This window comes from Carassius gibelio, chromosome B22 (assembly GCF_023724105.1).
Source record: "Carassius gibelio isolate Cgi1373 ecotype wild population from Czech Republic chromosome B22, carGib1.2-hapl.c, whole genome shotgun sequence".
NCBI classification, from domain to species: Eukaryota; Metazoa; Chordata; class Actinopteri; order Cypriniformes; family Cyprinidae; genus Carassius; species Carassius gibelio.
Genome location: NC_068417.1, coordinates 5,818,651 through 5,838,359, shown reverse-complemented (window position 1 = coordinate 5,838,359; position 19,709 = coordinate 5,818,651). Strand labels below are relative to the sequence as shown.

Here is a 19,709-nt window from a genome sequence, read left to right as displayed (position 1 = left end):
GGCAGTGTGAAAGTGCAATTCCCTGGACACATTACCCGTGTATTTGCCGGAATCACAGTGTTAAATAATTGTATAATTATTTAGATAGTCCAAAAAAATTTTAAATTAATAAATCCAAAAACGTATAACTGATTCTGTTACATTGAAGTGGATAAAAAGTATTTACTGATATTTAATATTACGGTAACAGTTTACAATAAAGGTTTCATTAATGTTTAACACAAACAAACTATGAAAAATACATTACAGTATTTACTAGTCTTTCTTAAAGTTAGTTAATGAGAATACAGTTGTTTATTGTTAGTTCATGTTTATTAAGATTGCATTAACTGTTAACTAACACAACTGTTGATTTTAATAATGAATTAGTAAATATTGAAATTAATATGAAAGGGTTATTTCAGGCAAAAACTGGAAATTATAAAATTATAAAACAAAAATTATGACTTCACACCGAACGTCAACAGTCACAGCAGTCGCGCTCACAATAGACCCGGAAGAGAAGACGATGCTAAATAAAGTCATATTTTTAGTTTTTTTTTGGACCAAAATGTATTTTCGATGCTTTAACAAATTCTAACTGACTCTCTGATGTAACATGGACTTTGATGATGTTTTTATTACCTTTCTGGACATGGGCGGTATATCGTATATACATATTCAATGGAGGCAATTTTCATTTTTGGCTGAACTAACCCTTGAACTAAGATTAATAAATTCTTAGATTGCAAACTAAAGTATTTAACTTTATGAACCTTATTGTAAAGTTACCAATATTATTAAATTTAAAAAATATATATTTTTTTAAATTCAGCATCATTAAAATTTAGTTAAATTTAAAAAGTCTTACAAAATAAATGTCTATTATTTCATAAATTAATAAATAATCATTACAAAGCATTTTTGGTTTTCAGCCAAGTGCATCCAGAATTTTCGGTTTTCGTTTCAGCCCAGAATTTTCCTTTTCGGTGCATCCCTAGATGTAAGACTACATGTTTAATTTAATTTAAATTTAACAGTAATTTACTTTCAAGAACGAAATATCACAATTTCAATATCGCAATATAATCTCAGAATATCTCAATATATTGACATTAGTATCATGATAATATCGTATCGTGAGGCCTCTGGTGATTCACAACCCTGCTTATAACTGGTGTATGGTTAATTATCACTATAAATCATGGTGTCCAAGCCTGCTATATATCAATGTAGATTCATGTAATTTTAAGATGAGAACAAAACATGACAAGATATATTAATTAAATTACAGCGATCTTTTGGAGGTTTTGATGACTGCTGATAATCTAATGAGACACTCGTCTGATTTCTTGAATTTCTGAAGCTCAAACTCCTCCAGCTCCTCCTCTGATGTCAACAACACAAAGACCAAAGCAGACCACTGGGCAGGAGAAAGATCAGCAGATGATAGACTTCCTTTGCTAAGGTGGGTCTGAATTTCTTTCACCAGAGTTTGGTCGTTCAGTTCATTCAGACAGTAGAACAGATTGATGGATCTCTCTGGAGACAGATTAGACTCTAATTTCTGCTTGATGTACTGAACTATTTCCTTTTTGCTCTGCTCATTTCTATCTTGCTGTGTCAACAGACCCTGTAAGAGCCTCTGATTGGACTGGAGAGACAAACCAAGGAGGAATCTAAGAAAGAGATCCAGGTGTCCATTATCACTCTCTAGTGCCTTGTCCACTGCAGTCTTGAGCAAATCAGTCATGTTTTTTTTTGGACACTGAAGTGACAGTCCAAGAAGAAAGTGAAGGAAATGGCCCAGATAAACACCACCACTTTCAAGCACCTTGTCCACTGCAGTCTTGAGCAAATCAATCATGTTTTCACTTTTATTTTCCTGTTCTGTAGAGTCTTGATCAAACACATATTTCTTCTTTCTGTCTAGAAACAGATGTGCATAAAGGGCTGCAATAAACTCTTGAATGCTCAAGTGAACGAAGCAGTACATGGTACCAAGAGTGATCCCTGTTTCCTCCTTAAAGATCTGGGTACACATGCCTGAGTACACTGATGCCTTATAGACGTCAATACCACTGGCTTCCAGATCTGTGTCATAGAAGATCACATTGTTTCTTTCCAGCTGATCAAATGCCAGTTTCCCCAGTGAAAAGATGGCATCTTTATCCCAGGAAACATCTGGTGTATGTTCTCCATCATACTTTCGTCTGCTCTGCTGGATCTGAAATCTGAGGAAGTGTGTGTACATTTGTGTCAGAGTCTTAGGAGTGTCTTCAGTATTTGACTCCTGCAGTGTTTTGGAGGCATCATCAGTCTGATTGTTTTTCACAACATTATTTATTTTCTTCTCTAAAATGTTCTGGAGAACAGTGGCTGAAATCCAGCAGAAGACTGGGATGTGGCACATGATAAAGAGACTCTTTGATTGTTTAACATGATCAATGATTTCTTTGGCCTGATTCTCATCCGTGAATCTTTTTCTGAAGTACTCCTCCTTTTGTGCATCATTGAATCCTCGTATCTCTGTCAGCCGGTCGATACAGTCAGGAGGAATCTTACTGGCAGCTGCTGGTCTGCTGGTGATCCAGATGAGAGCAGAAGGAATCAGATTTCCCTTGATGAGGTTCGTCAGGAGAACATCCAGAGAGGCTGGTGATGAAACATCAGACCACGTCTCATTATCCTTAAAGTTTACAGGAAATCGACATTCATCCAATCCATCAAGAATGAACAAGACTTTGAACTGATTTCTTCTTGTAAGGTTCAGTCCTTTTGTCTCTGGGAAAAACTGAGTTATAAGGTCCATCAAACTTAGTTTTTCTTGCTTCTTTAAGTTCATCTCTCTAAATGGAAGAGGAAATATGAAGCTGATATCTTGATTTTCTTTTCCTTCGGCCCAATCCAGAACAAACTTCTGCACAGAGACTGATTTTCCGATGCCAGCAACTCCTTTTGTCAGTACAGTTCTGATCTGCTTGTCTTGTTCAGGTGCTTCAAACAAATGTTTGCACTCAACCTGTATCTCCTGTGATTCATGACGTCTGGAAGCATCTTCAATCTGTCTCACCTCATGTTCAGTATTGACCTGTTCACTACAACCCTGAGTGATATAGAGATCTGTGTAGATGTTCTTCAGAAGTGTAGAGTCACCTTCCTTTGCTATTCCTTCAAACACACATTGATACTTCTTCTTTAGGCTACACTTTAGCTGATGAATGAAGACCAGATTATCTAAACAGAAACAAAAATACAGATATTGTTTAATCTTATTTTCTATCTACATTTATAAGTGACAATCTGATAGATGATCACGAGTCTCTTACCTTCTAGAGTATCAGCAGCTTCATCTTGCTTCATCTCTCTCAGGAAGTAGAGCGTGAGATCAAGAGCTGCTTCTTTCATACTGCATCTGTTCTCATTAAAGTCCTTCACAAAGTATTGCAAGTTCTCTTTTTGTAATATTTTCTTAAACTTTTCCAGTTCTTTCTTCAGAAATGTGATTATTTTGCTCTCAAGATCCTATAAAGAAAGACAAGAATGAATGAGAGAAAACAATCATATATTTGGTCAAAAGTATTTATTCAGTAATTAAACATATTCATCAAAAATCAAGTTGAGACAAACAGTAATTTGTTGTAAATATGAATAAAAATAGGCATTCATTCTTATTTTATATGTTCTTATAAAGAAAAAATTGCAATAAAATTTCTGTCACATTCTTATTGAATATTATTATTAAATATTCTTGAAAATGTGTTTTATTACCTGGAAGATCTGCAGGAGACTGTCTGTAAAATTATTGTGGTTCCTGTGAGAGTGTAAACCTGGATCTAATGTTTCATACTGAAGCCTGATAGTTAATAAAATAAATCAAAATACTGCACTTTTAGGAAAAGAAATATGACCAAAATATCTTGTAAATATTTGAGCAAAGAAAAAAACAATACTTTGAAAAATGTATGGACTAAACGTTTTATGATAATTATTCACTGATGCACTTTCTGACACAGTCTGTGTGTAAACAATAAGAAACGCATCAAATACCGTTTGGTTCGTGATGTTGTTTCTTCACTGAAGTTTAGTGGTTCTTCCTTTGATCGGTCACTCTTCACAGACACAGAACTGGACACATGTGAGTCTGATCTTACACTGATGACACAAAGAACAAAACACTTTACTACAGGAGCTCCTTCAGTCTCATTTAAAGAGCTTCACTGTTGAGGATGGTAATGAAGCACAGTATAGACATGCATTTGTCCATCTATGACTATGAATCGATGGAAAGACATTCATGTTTGGCTTTATGATCTATTTTCATGGTTAATTTATACCTCCTTGTGTCTGCTTGTGTGATTGTGTTACTGGAGAGAAGCTCCGGACTGAGTTCAATAAAGAGGAAATTAGTGATTTATCGTTTTATTTAATTAATTTCTATCACAAGCATCTTAGTGGAGAAATAAGCCAACACAACATTACAATGTCAAAGAATAAATACCTTTTGATAGATGTTTTTTTCTCACTTAAATCTGGTATGTCATTATCCTTTGATCGTTCACTCTTCACAGACACATTTGATCCTGATCTTACACTAATGACAAAAAGAGAGAAGATAAATTTCTTTTTCATTTTCTTTTTTGACTAAAATGGAGAACAGAAGTGTCAACGCTACACAGTTCTGTTAGCATACTTCAATTTAAGAGAGCATATGATGCTATTTTAAAAATTCAACACTTTGTTTATTGGGTGTAATAATAATAACAGTAACAATGTCGTTGAAATAATTACCATATCTGTTGGACTCAGAGTCCAAGTCTGAGCTGAACCTTTCAGAGATAAGGTTTTATTTTGCTACTCTCTAATCTTTCAGATACAATCTCATAAAGTTATAATTTTTCTTCTTCACTGTAACAACTTGATGTCCTGAAGTGCCAACATAAAATAGTTATTTAGGTGTGGTTTATTGTATTTTATGTACAGTGTATTTAGGCGTAGTTAATTGTATTTTATGTACAGTGTATTTAGGTGAGGTTTATTGTATTTTATGTACAGTGTATTTAGGTGTGGTTTATTGTATTTTATGTACAGTGTATTTAGGTGTGGTGTATTGTATTTTATGTACAGTGTATTTAGGTGTGGTTTATTGTATTTTATGTACAGTGTATTTAGGTGTGGTTTATTGTATTTTATGTACAGTGTATTTAGCTGTGGTTTATTGTATTTTATGTACAGTGTATTTAGGCGTGGTTTATTGTATTTTATGTACAGTGTATTTAGGCGTGGTTTATTGTATTTTATGTACAGTGTATTTAGTGGTGTATATCTGATGTTGTACACAGGAAGCTGGGAGAAAATGCACTTCAGCTTCATAAAGCATGCTGTACACAAGCTAACCTTTGGGTCGTATGGCTCAGGAATAGAGTTATTAATAAATCTTAAACACTGAATCCAAACAAAGAGGGTTTGCTTTCTCATCCAAACACACAGTGTCTCCACAACATAACGACAACACTACAACTCACTGAAGACTCGACTTCTCTTTGTGTAAACCTTTGAACAGTATTACGATTGTGATGCACACATATGTGAAATTAATATCTGGACTAGTGTTGTCAAAAGACCCGGTACTTCGGTACCAAGTCGGTACTAAATTTTTTTAAATGTGACGGTACCAGGTTTCTTTAAGTACCGGTAGTACAGAGGTCCCGTTCAAACCCGGTTCAGTGCTATGATTTCCGCAAAGCAGAAAACGAGGAAGGAATCTCAAAATCCAGTCATGAAAATGAAACTTACATTTTAATATGGACAGTCATGGAATTTGTCAAAGTTAGCATAAATTAATAAAATCAAATCTCCAAATGGACCAGTATCTGTAAATGTTAAGCCGCAAAAGTTGTTTGAAATATGAATCCGTGTTCTCTGTGTGAATTAATGAATGGCAGAGATGTGCGGGTTTGTTTACTACATAGACTGAAGTGCATGACGCTTGCATTAATTTCAGCATCTGGGCCCGTATCCCAAAAGATTCTGAGAATCCTCTCAGAGAGCTCCTAACTTAACCTAAAGATTCCTTGCCAGGAGTTTTAGCTTAGAACTGATTCCAGAACATTTTCAGTGAACTCTGAGCAAGGAATGGATGGAAAATCCTATCTTAGTGAGGAGGTGTGGTTGACCCCGTTGCTAGGTATGAGTCATCATTTCAAAAGCCGTGATTGGTTGATCCTACAAGTTTGATGAAAATGAACTTTTGGTGATAATGAGCAAATGATGTACCCTCAAATCAATAAACATAATTATACACTCTAATCTTATGCAGACTGTAATTGTAAATAATGTTTCACATTCAAGAAAATATCTGGAAAATGAAAAGTAAGCTGTAGGGGTTATAGCCTAACATTAGAATTTAAAATATGTGAAAACTTAAGCTCCTTACACCCTGTTTAAATAATGATTTGTGTCTTATTTGATCATATTAATATCCTAGCTGGCATATTTTGTACTTTCACTCCCATATGGACCCCATTGAAAACAAGATGGCCTATCTCAAGGGGCTGTCCTTAATGAAGTAGAAATTACAACGTTACAACTCAGTGTGGTCTTAACGAGGGTAACACGGCTCAGCTTTTATCAATGTCTGTGATTGCTGGCTGGTCTATTTATGAAGGCTTGATAACAAATATCCTACAAACACAGAAAATGGAGAAAAAAAGGAATTGCAAGCTGAACTGGACTGAGGAGCAAGGTTTGTTGCTGGCCCAGTTGGTGAAGTAATAGCATCTCTAAGGAGATCCACCACAAACATGATTCCTGTACAAATCCAATCTTTAGCGTCTCAATAATTCCCTGTCATCCAGTGTTTGCAGGACATCTCTCCTGCCTCCTCTGTTGGCCATTTTGGGCAGCTGCTTAGGGGAACTCCTAAGCCACTAAAAGTCCTCTTCCCTGCTCTTAGCGGATCTCGCCTTAGGAGCCCTTTTAAGCGCTAGGAATCTTGAGGAATAGCTTTTATATTAACTGGGATTTTCGTGTCACTTTTAGGGGCAATTCTAAGAAAACGCCATGACTCTGAGAATTTTCTTAGAATTTGGCCGCTAGGAGCCACTTTTTGCACAAAAATTATTTAGGGATACGGGCCCTGAGCTTCAGAGTTCTCTCTCCATCAAGCGATCTGAACTTTTCAGTTCATCTCAATGGACACACAGCGCACCTGTATTTGATGCTCTGTAAACTCTTTGTGAAGGTGCACAACTCACCGTCGCTTTACTGATAACGCTGTTTCTCACACATGCAAAGAGAGAGAGAGTGAGAGTCTTACCACGCTGAATCGACACGCTATATGTAAACTATTCTTTGTTGTCTTCCCCTGTCAAAATAATGGTGTTTATTTAAAATTATTCATATTCATTTTCGAACAAACAGAAGACATACCGGTTTCTCCGGTAGTGGGCGGAGCTAATGTGCAAATGGCAATTTCATTGGCTGGCGCTGATCTAGTAGCCTGACTACGTCAGACTTACTACTTCCGCTCAATTTCATTTCGCTTCTGTACTCAGTCTGATACAGCGTCAGAGCTTTCTGTTTGCCACCACTCTGAAACCAACCGGGCCAATCAACGAGCAGAGGGCGGGCTGAGAGCCGTGACGTAGATGCTAAGCACCGAGTTTTAAATTGTAGGTTAGAGAAATCGAAAACCGAAACGACCGCAGAAATGGGAAACGAGACACGGGATGCAATTTGCTCTGTTATGGAGAACATTCAACTCTTTTTCAAACTGAAGCCAGAACAAGAAGAGTGTTTAACAACAGGTTTACAGTGGAAGTTCAATCATAGATTTGAGTTCGATGCATGATGTCTGTGCTTCGATGCGGCTGTACAGGCGCATAACATATGTCATAACTAAACGTATCTGATTGGCTTACGGGTAACTAATTATTTTAAACTTCAGACAAGCGCCCCCTAGCGAGAGAGAAAACACTTCTCTATTATGCCATTCCAGACTCTGTCTACGAAGCAAAGTGAAGTAGCAGAGTCTGGTATTACCAGGCTACTGATCTAGTACCGTCCCTGTTTTGATTTCAGCAAATCAGTTTGACCGAACGCAGACAACATGATTAATATTCATGAACCCAGCAGCTCATCAATGCATAGTGCATTGTATATACATTAGTATGATAGTAGAATTAGTAGTAGTATTATCTATTAATAATAATTAATATGATCTATTACTATTTTTTTTTACAGAAACCCTCAATGACCAAAAATATCTTAAGCATCACCACCAGTCTTAAGTTCAGTGAAAATTACAAATATGCATTCATTAGGCCTAAAAGTTAATTTTTACATAAAGGCATTGTGCTAGAAATATTACTATTATTTAGTAAAATGTATGTGATACTGCTACTACTGTTGAAACAATTTATAAAACTTTATTTTTTAAAGAAATAAATCACAATATTTCTTCCATGTTTTAATTTTAATAGCAAATCCCCTTTATTTACCAAAAATAAAAGGTGTTTAAATTTCATAAATTAAAAGACAAATTACATTTGGGTGAAACTTGTTTACTGTTTTTCATAATTATATAACTTGTAGAAAAACTTTAAACACAATTGCAAATAAGTATAAAGAATGGCATTGGTTTTAATATAAGTGCTAAAAAGTTAATTTTTTTTTTTAAATTAGCATATTTTTGTGTTTTGCTTTGGTACCGGAATTGGGACCGAGAACCATGGATTTTCACTGGTATCGGTACCAAATACTGAAATTTTGGTACCGTGACAACACTAATCTGGACTTCAGTCAAGGCATTTTAATCATTTCTGGATCAGTGTTTTCTGTTAGACAGAATAAACCACTTTGCAGGAGACTGTGACCTTTGTAACTTTGAAGATATTTTACAGATCACATATATATATTACACACTAAAGAAAGACTAAAACAATAAAAAAAAATCATCATATGACCATATTAAATTAAGTGTGGAGTAATTTTTAATGACGGACAATAAATGTATGACCTAAAACCAAAGTCACTGATGTGGAATAATTGACTAAAGTACAGACCCAGTGCTGAAGAGTGACTGTAAAATTAATGTAAATGATGATTTTGATTTTCAATTATGAGATATATATATTAAAAATAATCAATAGATGATAAATAAATATAAAATATATATATATATATATATATATTTATTTATTTATTTATTTTCTTATGAGAGCGTTTTGAAACTCCAAAGTTCTGCAAATCATTTGTAAATATAACACAAAGTTTGTTAAGGTTTTGTTTTTTCAGCAAACCTCTGAAACTGCAGCAGTGTTTAAAATGATTGTCTGAAAACAGACTCAGTCTTACCTCTGTTTGTGTGAGAGACTCATCTTTCCTCTCTTCTCTGACATACTGCAGATGAACAGCTCAACACTGAGATCTTTGTGTCTCTGAAGACGATCAGATGCTCATCATGACCTGGACATGACAATGAGATCTAGATCATGAGAGTTCAGAGGAACAAATGTTTCTGCTTCTCTGTGGTTTGTTACTTCGGTGACAGGTATAAGTTATAACTGAACAAATCCCGCTTCATCCAGCTCTGAAACGCGTTCATCATTCTCCTAAATAAGTGTAATGGTGAAAGTATTCAGACTTACTTGCAGTAGTTCAGACGATCTTGTGCTGCAGGAACAGAATCCAGAAGTCTTTCAAACACTTCCGGTTTGTGATCGCTGTTAAACACCTGTGCGATCTTCACGATTGATGTTTGTCACCTGACACGACTTCATCTTGGAGAAAATCAAAGTCCAGTTAACAACAGATCTCGTGCATCAGCGCCACCAACTGGACACGAATGTGAAGCACAAACACACCTGCTTTCTCCTTCTTCTTCCTTCTAACAGCAGATCCCAAACTAAAACAGTGCACTAGCGCCACCTGCTGTTTCTTCACATTCTCCCTCTCAATCTGCTCCATTCACCTCCTTCTGAAAGTGAAAGAAAGTGAAAGTGAAAGTGAAGTGTGTGGTGGAAAAATTAATTTACATTGCTTCTGCATGACCATATATGCTTATGAAATACTGTATATGCATGTGTTTTCTTAGAACTGCTGTGAGGACATGGGCATTTCCAGACAATGCTATAAAAGTCATCTGACAGTATCTTATCCACTTCTCTCATGTTTTTCTGATTCTGATGCAGGATTTTGAGGACAGTATTTGTCATTTAAACTTAAATTACATAAAAACAGTGTTATAAATGCTGAATAAGAGTACAGAAAGACAGTAAACCCTTATGGAACAAAAATATATTGCAGTATATTGGAAAATATCATGTAATATATTAGGCATACAGTATATTCTTATATATATTTATTTTTTCCAATATATTGCAATATACAGCGGCAATCATTTGTATATTTTGCAATATATTATAAAATATATGTATCATCAATATATTATTAAATGTATTCAAATATATAAAATATTAGAAAATAAAAAGGGAAAATAATATATTACAATATATCACAATATATTTTAAGAAATATATTGGTAAATATATTTTCTTTTCGTAAGGGAATACTGATGAAGACTCAGTAAGACTAAAATGTTAATTTCAGCTGTAAATAAGAGGTAAAGTGCTGTTTTGTCTTTTTCAAACCCATAAGTTTATGAGTTACAGTCTCAGTTTTTCTCTTTTAATACACATTAGAGTCATATCTATTTAAATTTTAAATGACAGATTGTGAAAAGCACATTTATCTACATCACAGCGACCTGTAAAACTGAACAGAGATGATAAATTCAGAAAATAAGATCAAAATAACTGGGCATTTTCTATTTGTATGTAAAAAAACTGAAAGTTCATTAAAATTAATTGAGTTCTGAACTAATTCAATGAATCATACATTTCATATATCTTAATTATTCATCATAACCTACAGAATAACTGAATAAATAATTTGATCTGAATTCATAGTCTATTGCTATATAGTCTATTTAGCATAAATGATGAGGTGTGTGTTCACAGTGTGTGTGTGTTCATGGCGAAATAAGAACATGGCGTTTTTTCTTAAATTATGTTTTTTAAGGAAACATTTGAGGATGTTTTCTTCATATAATGGACTTCAATGCCTACCAACTCAGTTGGTTGCTATTGTTTCCTCAAAAAAAAAAACAATACGGGACTCGAGACTCGACTCGGACTCGAACTCTGGTAATGGTGACTCGACTTGGACTCGACTCGGACTCCTCTTTGGTGACTCTGACTTGGACTCGGACTCGAACACTGAGACTTGAGAATCGACTCGGACTCGACAGTTGGTGACTCGACTACAACACTGGTGTGAGGTTTTGGCATGATTCTCACTTGATATAGATCCAGTGCCCAGGGAGCAACTGGGGGTTCAGTGCCTTGCTCAAGGGCACTTAAGCCATTAGTATTGAGGATGAAAGAGAGTGCTGTTCATTCAGTCCCCACCTACAACTCCTGCCAGCACCGAGACTCGAACCTTGACCTTTGGGTTGCAGGTCCAACTCTCTAAACATTAGGCTATATAATGTAATAATACAGTGCAAGACTCCGCATTTTATATTAAAGTATCTACCGTGTACAAAGCGATCTTTGGTAATCTTGTATTTATCATGACAAACACTCGCATTTTACAGTTTGTTCTCAAATCATCTTGTAGGGTAGAATTAATGAGTCTCCTATGAATGAACATAAACACCACCATATGAATATGTGAAGCCATTACATGAAGAATAATAATAATAAATTACATAAATAAATAAAAATAATAAATAAAATTTACATACTTGAAAGGTGAATATGTGTTTGATCCTGTTCAGCTCTTCTGGATCTGATGTCATAAACCAGAAGAACGACAGTAGCCATGCCCACCAGAGCAGAGAGGACCAATCGGATCACAGCTTCAGTAGAACCACAGCAATGGACAGAGTCTGAGGAATAAAGAGATCAAACTGAGATCAGCTCAGTCAATAAACACTAATTTCAGCTCTAATATCAGCTGCTGAACCTGAACATGAGTGACAGAGCTTGCTGATGTCCAGATGTTGAGTCTGCTTGCTGCTGGGATTGTTGAGCACACAGCTGTAGCTGTTTTTATCCTGATATTCCACCTCCAGAGGTAGAGAGAGACTGATGCTGAGATCAGACACACTGATGCTGGACAATAAACTGTTTTCTTTGTTCACATGACCCACATTCACCACTGAACACACCAATGAACAATATGATGATGATGACGAAGATGAAGAAGAGATTCTGCTGAAGACAGGAACCGGCAGATGAGCTGGAAAAAAGAATAATTCAGTGAGTCAATGAGGGTTTATTGTAGGTCCTGTCTTCATCTTAATTTTTTCAGACCCCCAAAATTAAAATTTTGTCTGCAACTGAAATGGGCCACACAATTATCATTACCTTAGCATATACATTCATTTATTTAGGAGGTTAATTTATTGCACCGAGGAAGCAATAAAGAATGTAGGCCTAAAGTAAGTATTAAAATACATGCGCATAGCTGAATGATAAAGTTTGTCCTTTTTTAAACTTAATGCAACCTTTTTAACTGAATGTACAAAGGAAAATTGCTTATTTCAAAGGGTTTGTTCACTCCAAAATGAAATTTAGCCTCAAAGCATCCTAGGTGTATATGACTTTCTTCTTTTAGACGAATCCAATCCAAGTTATATTAAAAATGGTCCTGGCCCTTCTAAGCTTTATAATGGCAGTGGGTGGGTGTTTCTGATCAACTGTCCAAAAGCAATCCAATAAAACTCATCTATCCGTTAAAATAAGTGCCTCACACAGCTCCTGGGGGGTGAATATAAAGGTCTTCTGTAGCAAATCGATGCGTTTTTGTAGGACCATTTTGCCAGGACAATTTTTAATATAATTCGGGATTGTATTTGTCTGAAAGAAAAAGGTCATATTCACTTATTCACATATTATCTTTTTGATGTAGGTGGCCCCTCCATTAAGGTCATCTTAAATTTAGGTCATGCATCCGGCACTGTCCCTACATGTTTTAAGCATGCGGTTGTCCAACCCCTGCTCAAAAAACATGAACTTGATGTTAAATGCCTAAATAACTACCATCCCATTTCTAAGCTTCCTCTTATTTCTAAAGTTTTGGAAAAAGCTGTTCAGTCACAGTTGCTCCGATTTTTTAACCACTCACAATATACTAGAACCATTTCAGTCAGGTTTTAGATCACTTCCTAGTACTGAAACTGCTCTTCTCAAAGTAACTAATGATCTTCTCCTTACACTAGATTCAGGTGATAATTTTGGATGATATTGATGGATCTTAGTGCTGTCTTCGACACCATCGATCACAATATCCTCCTTACTCGCCTTGATCAGCAGGTGGGCATAAGGAGACTGCATTACTTTGGTTCAGTTCCTATCTCAATGATAGGACTTTTCAGTATCTATTGGCAAGTTCTCCTCATCCTCTGGTTCTGTTTCATATGGGGTCCCTCAGGGGTCCATCTTGGGTCCTATGCTTTTTAGCCTGTATATGCTCCCACTGGGTGACATCATAAGAAAGCATAACATCTCTTTTCATCTCTATGCGGATGACTCACAGTTGTACTTGCCTCTAAAATCTAGGGATCCCATACAGTCTATTCTGGTCTGTCGCGAAGACATCAGAACTTGGATGGTTAACAACTTTCTCCCGTTAAACAGTGACAAGACAGAAGAGATTATTCTTGGTTCTCCCAAGGCAAGATGCACTGTGGTACAACATTTAGGAACTTCACCCCATTTATCAAACCTTATGCCAGAAATGTTGGTGTCATTCTTGACTCAGAAATCTGCCTTGACAAACAGATTAGTTCTGTTGTTAAAAATAGTTTCTACCCGCTCAAAATGATTTCCCACCTGCAGTTTTTTTAACAAACTTGAGAAAGTTATCCATGCCATTTTTACATAATGGCTGGATTATTGTAATTCCCTCTACTTTGGCCTCCCACAATCATCACTTAGACGTTTGTGGTTAATACAAAACGCATCTTTTAATGCATCTTTTAACTGGCACTAGGAGGAGCGAGCACATCTCCCCCATTTTGGCCTCCTTGCATTAGCTCCCAGTTCCTTTTAGGATTCAGTTTAAAGTTTTATTGTTTGTTTTTAAGGCAATTAATTGGCTCGCCCAAACCTATATGATAACATTGTACGACCATACTCGGTTCAAAGGTCACTGAGATCTAGGGTTGCCACCTTCAATACAGAAAAATAAGGGACGCCTGGGGGGGACACCCCTTGGGACTACAATGACCAAAGGTCCGATGACGTGCCAGTGATGGTAAATCACAACTTAAAACATGTTGTCATAAAAATATTAATTGCTAATGAACTTTAGTAATTGTATAAGGTGGCGTGAACACTGATTTTGGATAAAAGATTTGTTATTGTTTCCAGACAGTAACACCATCTAAACAGTAAAACCACATAATAAATAACCGGTCTACAAACATTTCTAAATTCATGTAAAACACACATTTTTCTTTATTATTATTATTGTTAAGTTAATCTATTTTATATAGTTCATTGTTAATTCTACAGTAGCTATAACTATAACTATATTTGTTATGGCAAAAATAGTGAGAAAAAAAATGTAAACAAGTGATGGTTATTTGCTGATGTTAAAAATTGCACCATAAAACGATCTGATCAACTGATTTAATCTGGAGTTTTATTTATGCTATTAATTTAGTATTAGTTTCTATAGCAAATGTGGAGCAATGCATAAGATCTTGCAGATTTTTATCATATGGACTTTTTTTCTGTTCTTTTAAAATTACATTATTCATGGACCACAGAAGGGTTAGACACACAGACACATCAATAATTAGTGTATGAATCTCAACAATGGTAACATGCTTAATGCCGCAATGCATTCTGGGTGCTATGGATGAGTTTTGTATGATGTACCCAGAATACATTGCAGCATGAAGCATGTCACCATTGTAGAGATTCATACACTTTCATACACTGAATCTTTATGTTCGTTTGACAAAGAAAAGTACTTTTATTTTTCAAGTCCTTGAAATGATCTGTTTTAAATTCGGCTGGGTCTCAGACTGTTGACCCAATGAGTCACTTCTTTAAATAATATGCAACTAACACCATACATTAGATTGGGTGAAACCAGGGAACCAGAACACACATGTGATGATGTCTTAATCATCAGCAAGCAACCAGCATCATCTAATCACATGTTATCTTGCTTTTTTTGCCATAATAGAGATTACAGCAGCTGAAGTACAACACTGATAAGTGTTAAATTGCACAACTAAAGCCAACACTTACCACCATTATGGTGACAACAAACCTAACTATTACTTTTAAACAAACATCAAAACCTCTGCTTATATCTTAATTAGATTGTTATTATTATGAAGACCAGCAGCAAAAATAACACTGTAAATCTGACTCACCAGAGACAGTAACAGAGACACTGAATCTGTACATGGTCTCTTTCCTACTTCTGATGGTTACGTCATACACTTCTGAGTCTGTGTTTCTGGTGTTTGTGATGATCAGAGATCCAGTCTGATGATCCAGCTTCAGTCTGTCTCTGACTCTCCCATCAAGAACATCACATGTGGAGAATCTTTCAGTGTCTTTATCAGTTTCAGCTATACGAGTCTCTGAGTGTCCACATGTCCAGAATACCTCATCATTTATCTGTAGTTCAGTGTTAGTCTGTAGAGAGACTGAATCTCCCTCCATCACAGACACTGACTTCACTTCATCTGAATCAGAAACACACCTGAAGAACAAACACAAACAGAGTTTGTCACAGATTAAGGTGAAGGTTTACTGAAGTAAACAGTGTGAAATGTAAATCTTGGACCAATAATTTCCAAACAACAAAACGAAAAAATCTTCATTGTGATTTTGAATAAAACCCATTTGCCGACACAGGAACTGAAGTTGATTTGAGCTGAATTCATACACAGAAAACTCTTCAGATGAGAATCACGTCACGACTGAAACTAAAGCTGCTGCTGTTTGAGCTTCACTGTTTTTATATAAAGGATATTTAGAAAAACAAACACACATATTTGAGAGAAAAAAAATACACATTTCAAACTCCCCAAGCATATGCCACAAACACAACCAGAAGCAAACTCTGTCAAACATCTTGAGCGGTTTCAGTCCACAGATATGAAGAGACAAACTGGATCAGTAATGAGAGATGAGACAGATGAGCTGATGTGAGGCTGCTCTGTAGTAAAGTGAAGTCAAACTCTCCTGTCAGCTAAATAACCCTCGATTTATTCAGCATTGATGCACAAGATCATCAGCTCTTCTGAGCTTCCTGGAGATCAATGCTGTCATGTTCAACAGAAATAAGCTGAGCCAAATATAGATGTTAAAAATGTGTTAAAGCAGTGTTTGATCCTGAGATCCTGAGAGTCTTTGACTCTGGTTTCTCCTGTAACTGTCTTCAGTCGGTTTGTTCTTCGTGTCTGATCAAATAGTTTCTCCTCTCAGACTGATTTCAGAGATTCTCCAATTGCTTTATGGATCCAGAACAGATCACTTGTTGTAACTGTGTGCTCTCTCATATTTTCATATGGCATTTTGTGTGGAGTGGAAGTAAAAATGTTTAGTTCATATAAGCAGAAGAAAAAAACAAGACTTTAAACTACTAAAAGATACACTGACCACATTCATCTAATAATATACATGCTGATGTCGAAGCTGTTTGTCAAGACAACAGATCAAACCACATTAGATATAAATATATCCCAACACAAAAGGTTCTTTGATCATGATAGATTTAGTGAATTACATGCATTTATCAGTGTTATACGACCTGATTCAGCGTGTGATGGACACACACACAAAGATGACACACTCTAGACTTAATCATCAGTACGGGTCTAAACATTTCATCCATTGTTATTAAAGACATAGCACTATCTGATCACTTCTGTATTTTCTTTGATATATTGATCTCTGCTACCACTGAATCTAGATCTGTCTCTGTCAGAAGGAGATGCATTAACAAGAACACAAGTGAACTATTTATGGAGGCTATATCTTTAACACCAAGCATTTCTGCAGACTCTGTTGATATTCTCCTTGATTCCTTCAACTCAAAAGTTAAGAATGTTATTAATGATATTGCTCCAATAATAGTCAGTAAGAAAACAAACAGACAGAAATCAGTTTGGAGAAGATCGACAGCAGTTCAGACGATGAAAAGACAATGCAGAAAAGACGAAACTTGAAATTCACGATAGCATCTATAAAGACATCCTTCATGCTTTTAATGTGAAACTAGCCACAGCTAGACAGAATTTCTTCTCAAACCTTATAAACAGTAACTTAAATAACACTCTTACTCTTTTTGACACTGTTGAGAGACTGATAAACCCCTCAAGTCAGATTCCCAGTGAAATATTAAGTTATACGTGGTAAGATATGAACAAAACACGTTTAACTTTTGTTGTTGTTTTTACCACTAGCAATGGAGTCATTGTTACACCGCACACTTTATTAATGTCAGGACTGTCATTTTGGTCTGGTTTATTCCTGATTATGTCAGTATTCCTGACACTGGTGTATATTGTTATTGTGTGAACGTGTGTGTGCTCTCGTCTGTGTGTTGAACTTTCATTTTCTCACCGGACACTCTTGTCTTGTCTCGTGTTTTCATCGGTTGTGTTCTCATGTCTTTTTTTTCTTTTTCTTTGCTTTATTATTCAATAAAGCCCTTTACTTTCTGTTTGAGTCTTTGTCTCATCTTTACCCATGAAATCATTTGATCTTTTATTTAAAACCTTTGCAGAACAGCAGGAATATCATCTTTGTAGCTGCAGGAATGGTGAAATTAACCGTTTGTTGGAGGAGAACAGGAGACTGAAGGAAGAGCTAGGTCAAAAGAGAATGGATGAGGATTCTTTTAAAGATGATGAAGCAAAGGTGAAGTACTACACTGGGCTTCTTCAATGTCTTCTCTTCTGATGTGTGCTGACACAGCTTCTCGTTTGCCTGCCACAGACTGTATCTCACTAAATGCAATTCACCCTGAAGTATCTCATTGGCATAATACCACGAGGATCTCTCTCTTTCATGTGGGGAGGTCGTGTCAGTGACAAACATGTGGCTGAGAATAATGGCCTTCTTAATAAACTATTACCTGGAGACTTGGTGTTGGCAGATGGTGGAAGTGACAGAGACAGTGTTGGACTCATGTGTGCGAACCCGCTCCGAACTCCCGAACTGACTCAAATGATTCGCGAAACCACTCCGAATTCTCGAATTGATTCAAATGATTCGCGACCCCTAAACTGACTCAAATGATTCGCGAACCCGCTTTGAACTCCCAAACTGACTCAAATGATTCGCGACCCCCAAACTGACTCAAATGATTCGCGAACCCGCTTTGAACTCCCAAACTGACTCAAATGATTCGTGACCCCTAAACTGACTCAAATGATTCGCGAACCCGCTTTGAACTCCCGAACTGACTCAAATGATTCGCGATACGGCATGGAACTCCCGAACTGACTCAAATGATTCGCGATCCCGCTTCGAACTCCCGAACTGACTCAAATGATTCGCGATCCCGCTCCGAACTCTCAAACTGACTCAAATGATTCGCGAACCCGCTCCGAACTCCCGAACTGACTCATGATTCGCAATCATTTCAGAGCTGTAACAACAATACTGTGAAACCGTGATATGTTTGCTTAAGGTTATCATACCATCAAAATCTCATACCGGCCCATGCCTAATAAATATATATACATTCCATTTGTTGTTATTAACATGAAGTGCATTAAACATTACATTACATCAAGGTTTCCCAAACTAGGGTTTGTGACTTTAATAAAAAGCTAATTCATTAAATCATTAAAAAATGATACATTCAAATAAATAATTTAATTAATAAATAAATAATCATTAAAACCAACCAATATCAAATAAAATCTTACTAAAAAAAGTTTAACATTTCATTAGTTTACCTGCATGTCATGTGGACATAACCAACATCAGAGAATCATGAACATGCAAATGTGATAATTATTAAAATATATATTTTTTTAAATCTCAGGGGTACTTCAAGTAAATATATTTGGTGAAAGAGGATCAGATGACAAAAGTTTGTGAATTTGTGTGTTTTAATGTGTTTGAAAGACAAACGCCTTCCAAATACAAAGTAACATGTGATGAGTGATGATTCAAATAAAATCAATGTGTTCATCAGTAGTTGATGCAATGTTGAAACACTTCTTAAACCTGAAATGATTTTTCAAATGCTGTCACTGACAGTGCAATGCTGCAATTTGGAAATAGTGGAATAACTATTAGGAATTTCACCGTTATCATATTTTTCTTTGTTTCAGCAGTTTTCATATTATAGACAGACTGAGTGCATAAGTCTTTGGTGTTATTTTATATAATAAAAAGGCTAATAAATCAGCACATTACATGAGATTAAATAAACCATGTGTATGAGTCCACATTCTGTTGCTTTGTGTTTACTGGTGAAAGAGCAATACCTGAAACACAAAAGTACATTTCTCAAATAACAACAAACTTTACGATTATAATTTAGAGCAAAAATAATTCTGATGGGTTTAGCCATTATACAACCTGACTAAAATGCTCATACATTTCGTTATCTTAAACTTGACTAAACAAAAACAGGACAGGGTTGACTAAATATGATTACTAAAATGTACATTT

General features: G+C 35.9%; 2 protein-coding genes across 2 annotated transcripts in view; both read right to left on the bottom strand.

Moving 5' to 3' along the window:
- The window catches only part of LOC127987694 (uncharacterized), a 2,462,016-nt gene that overhangs the window by 1,083,987 nt on the left and 1,358,320 nt on the right, over positions 1-19,709 (bottom strand). The window lies entirely within an intron of this gene.
- On the bottom strand, positions 1,268-9,953 carry LOC127987768 (NLR family CARD domain-containing protein 3-like). The gene is made up of 9 exons (XM_052590173.1): positions 9,846-9,953; positions 9,630-9,761; positions 9,337-9,447; positions 4,481-4,573; positions 4,030-4,134; positions 3,751-3,835; positions 3,309-3,504; positions 1,893-3,216; positions 1,268-1,763 (listed from the first exon to the last, which is right to left on the bottom strand). The coding sequence occupies exons 3-9, from the start codon at positions 9,378-9,380 to the stop codon at positions 1,268-1,270; spliced, it is 2,343 nt and encodes a 780-aa protein (XP_052446133.1). The 5' UTR covers positions 9,381-9,447; positions 9,630-9,761; positions 9,846-9,953.

What these genes read in the sequence shown, in the direction of transcription:
- LOC127987768 (XM_052590173.1), bottom strand. Translation starts at nt 9,380, where the DNA reads ATGTCAGAGAAGAGAGGAAAGATGAGTCTCTCACACAAACAGAG. An exon ending in AGTCTCTCACACAAACAGAG is followed by an intron (nt 4,574 to 9,336) that starts GTAAGACTGAGT and finishes TTTTGTCATTAG; the next exon opens with TGTAAGATCAGGATCAAATG. An exon ending in CTAGACAGAAAGAAGAAATA is followed by an intron (nt 1,764 to 1,892) that starts TGTGTTTGATCA and finishes TCACTTTCTTCT; the next exon opens with TGGACTGTCACTTCAGTGTC.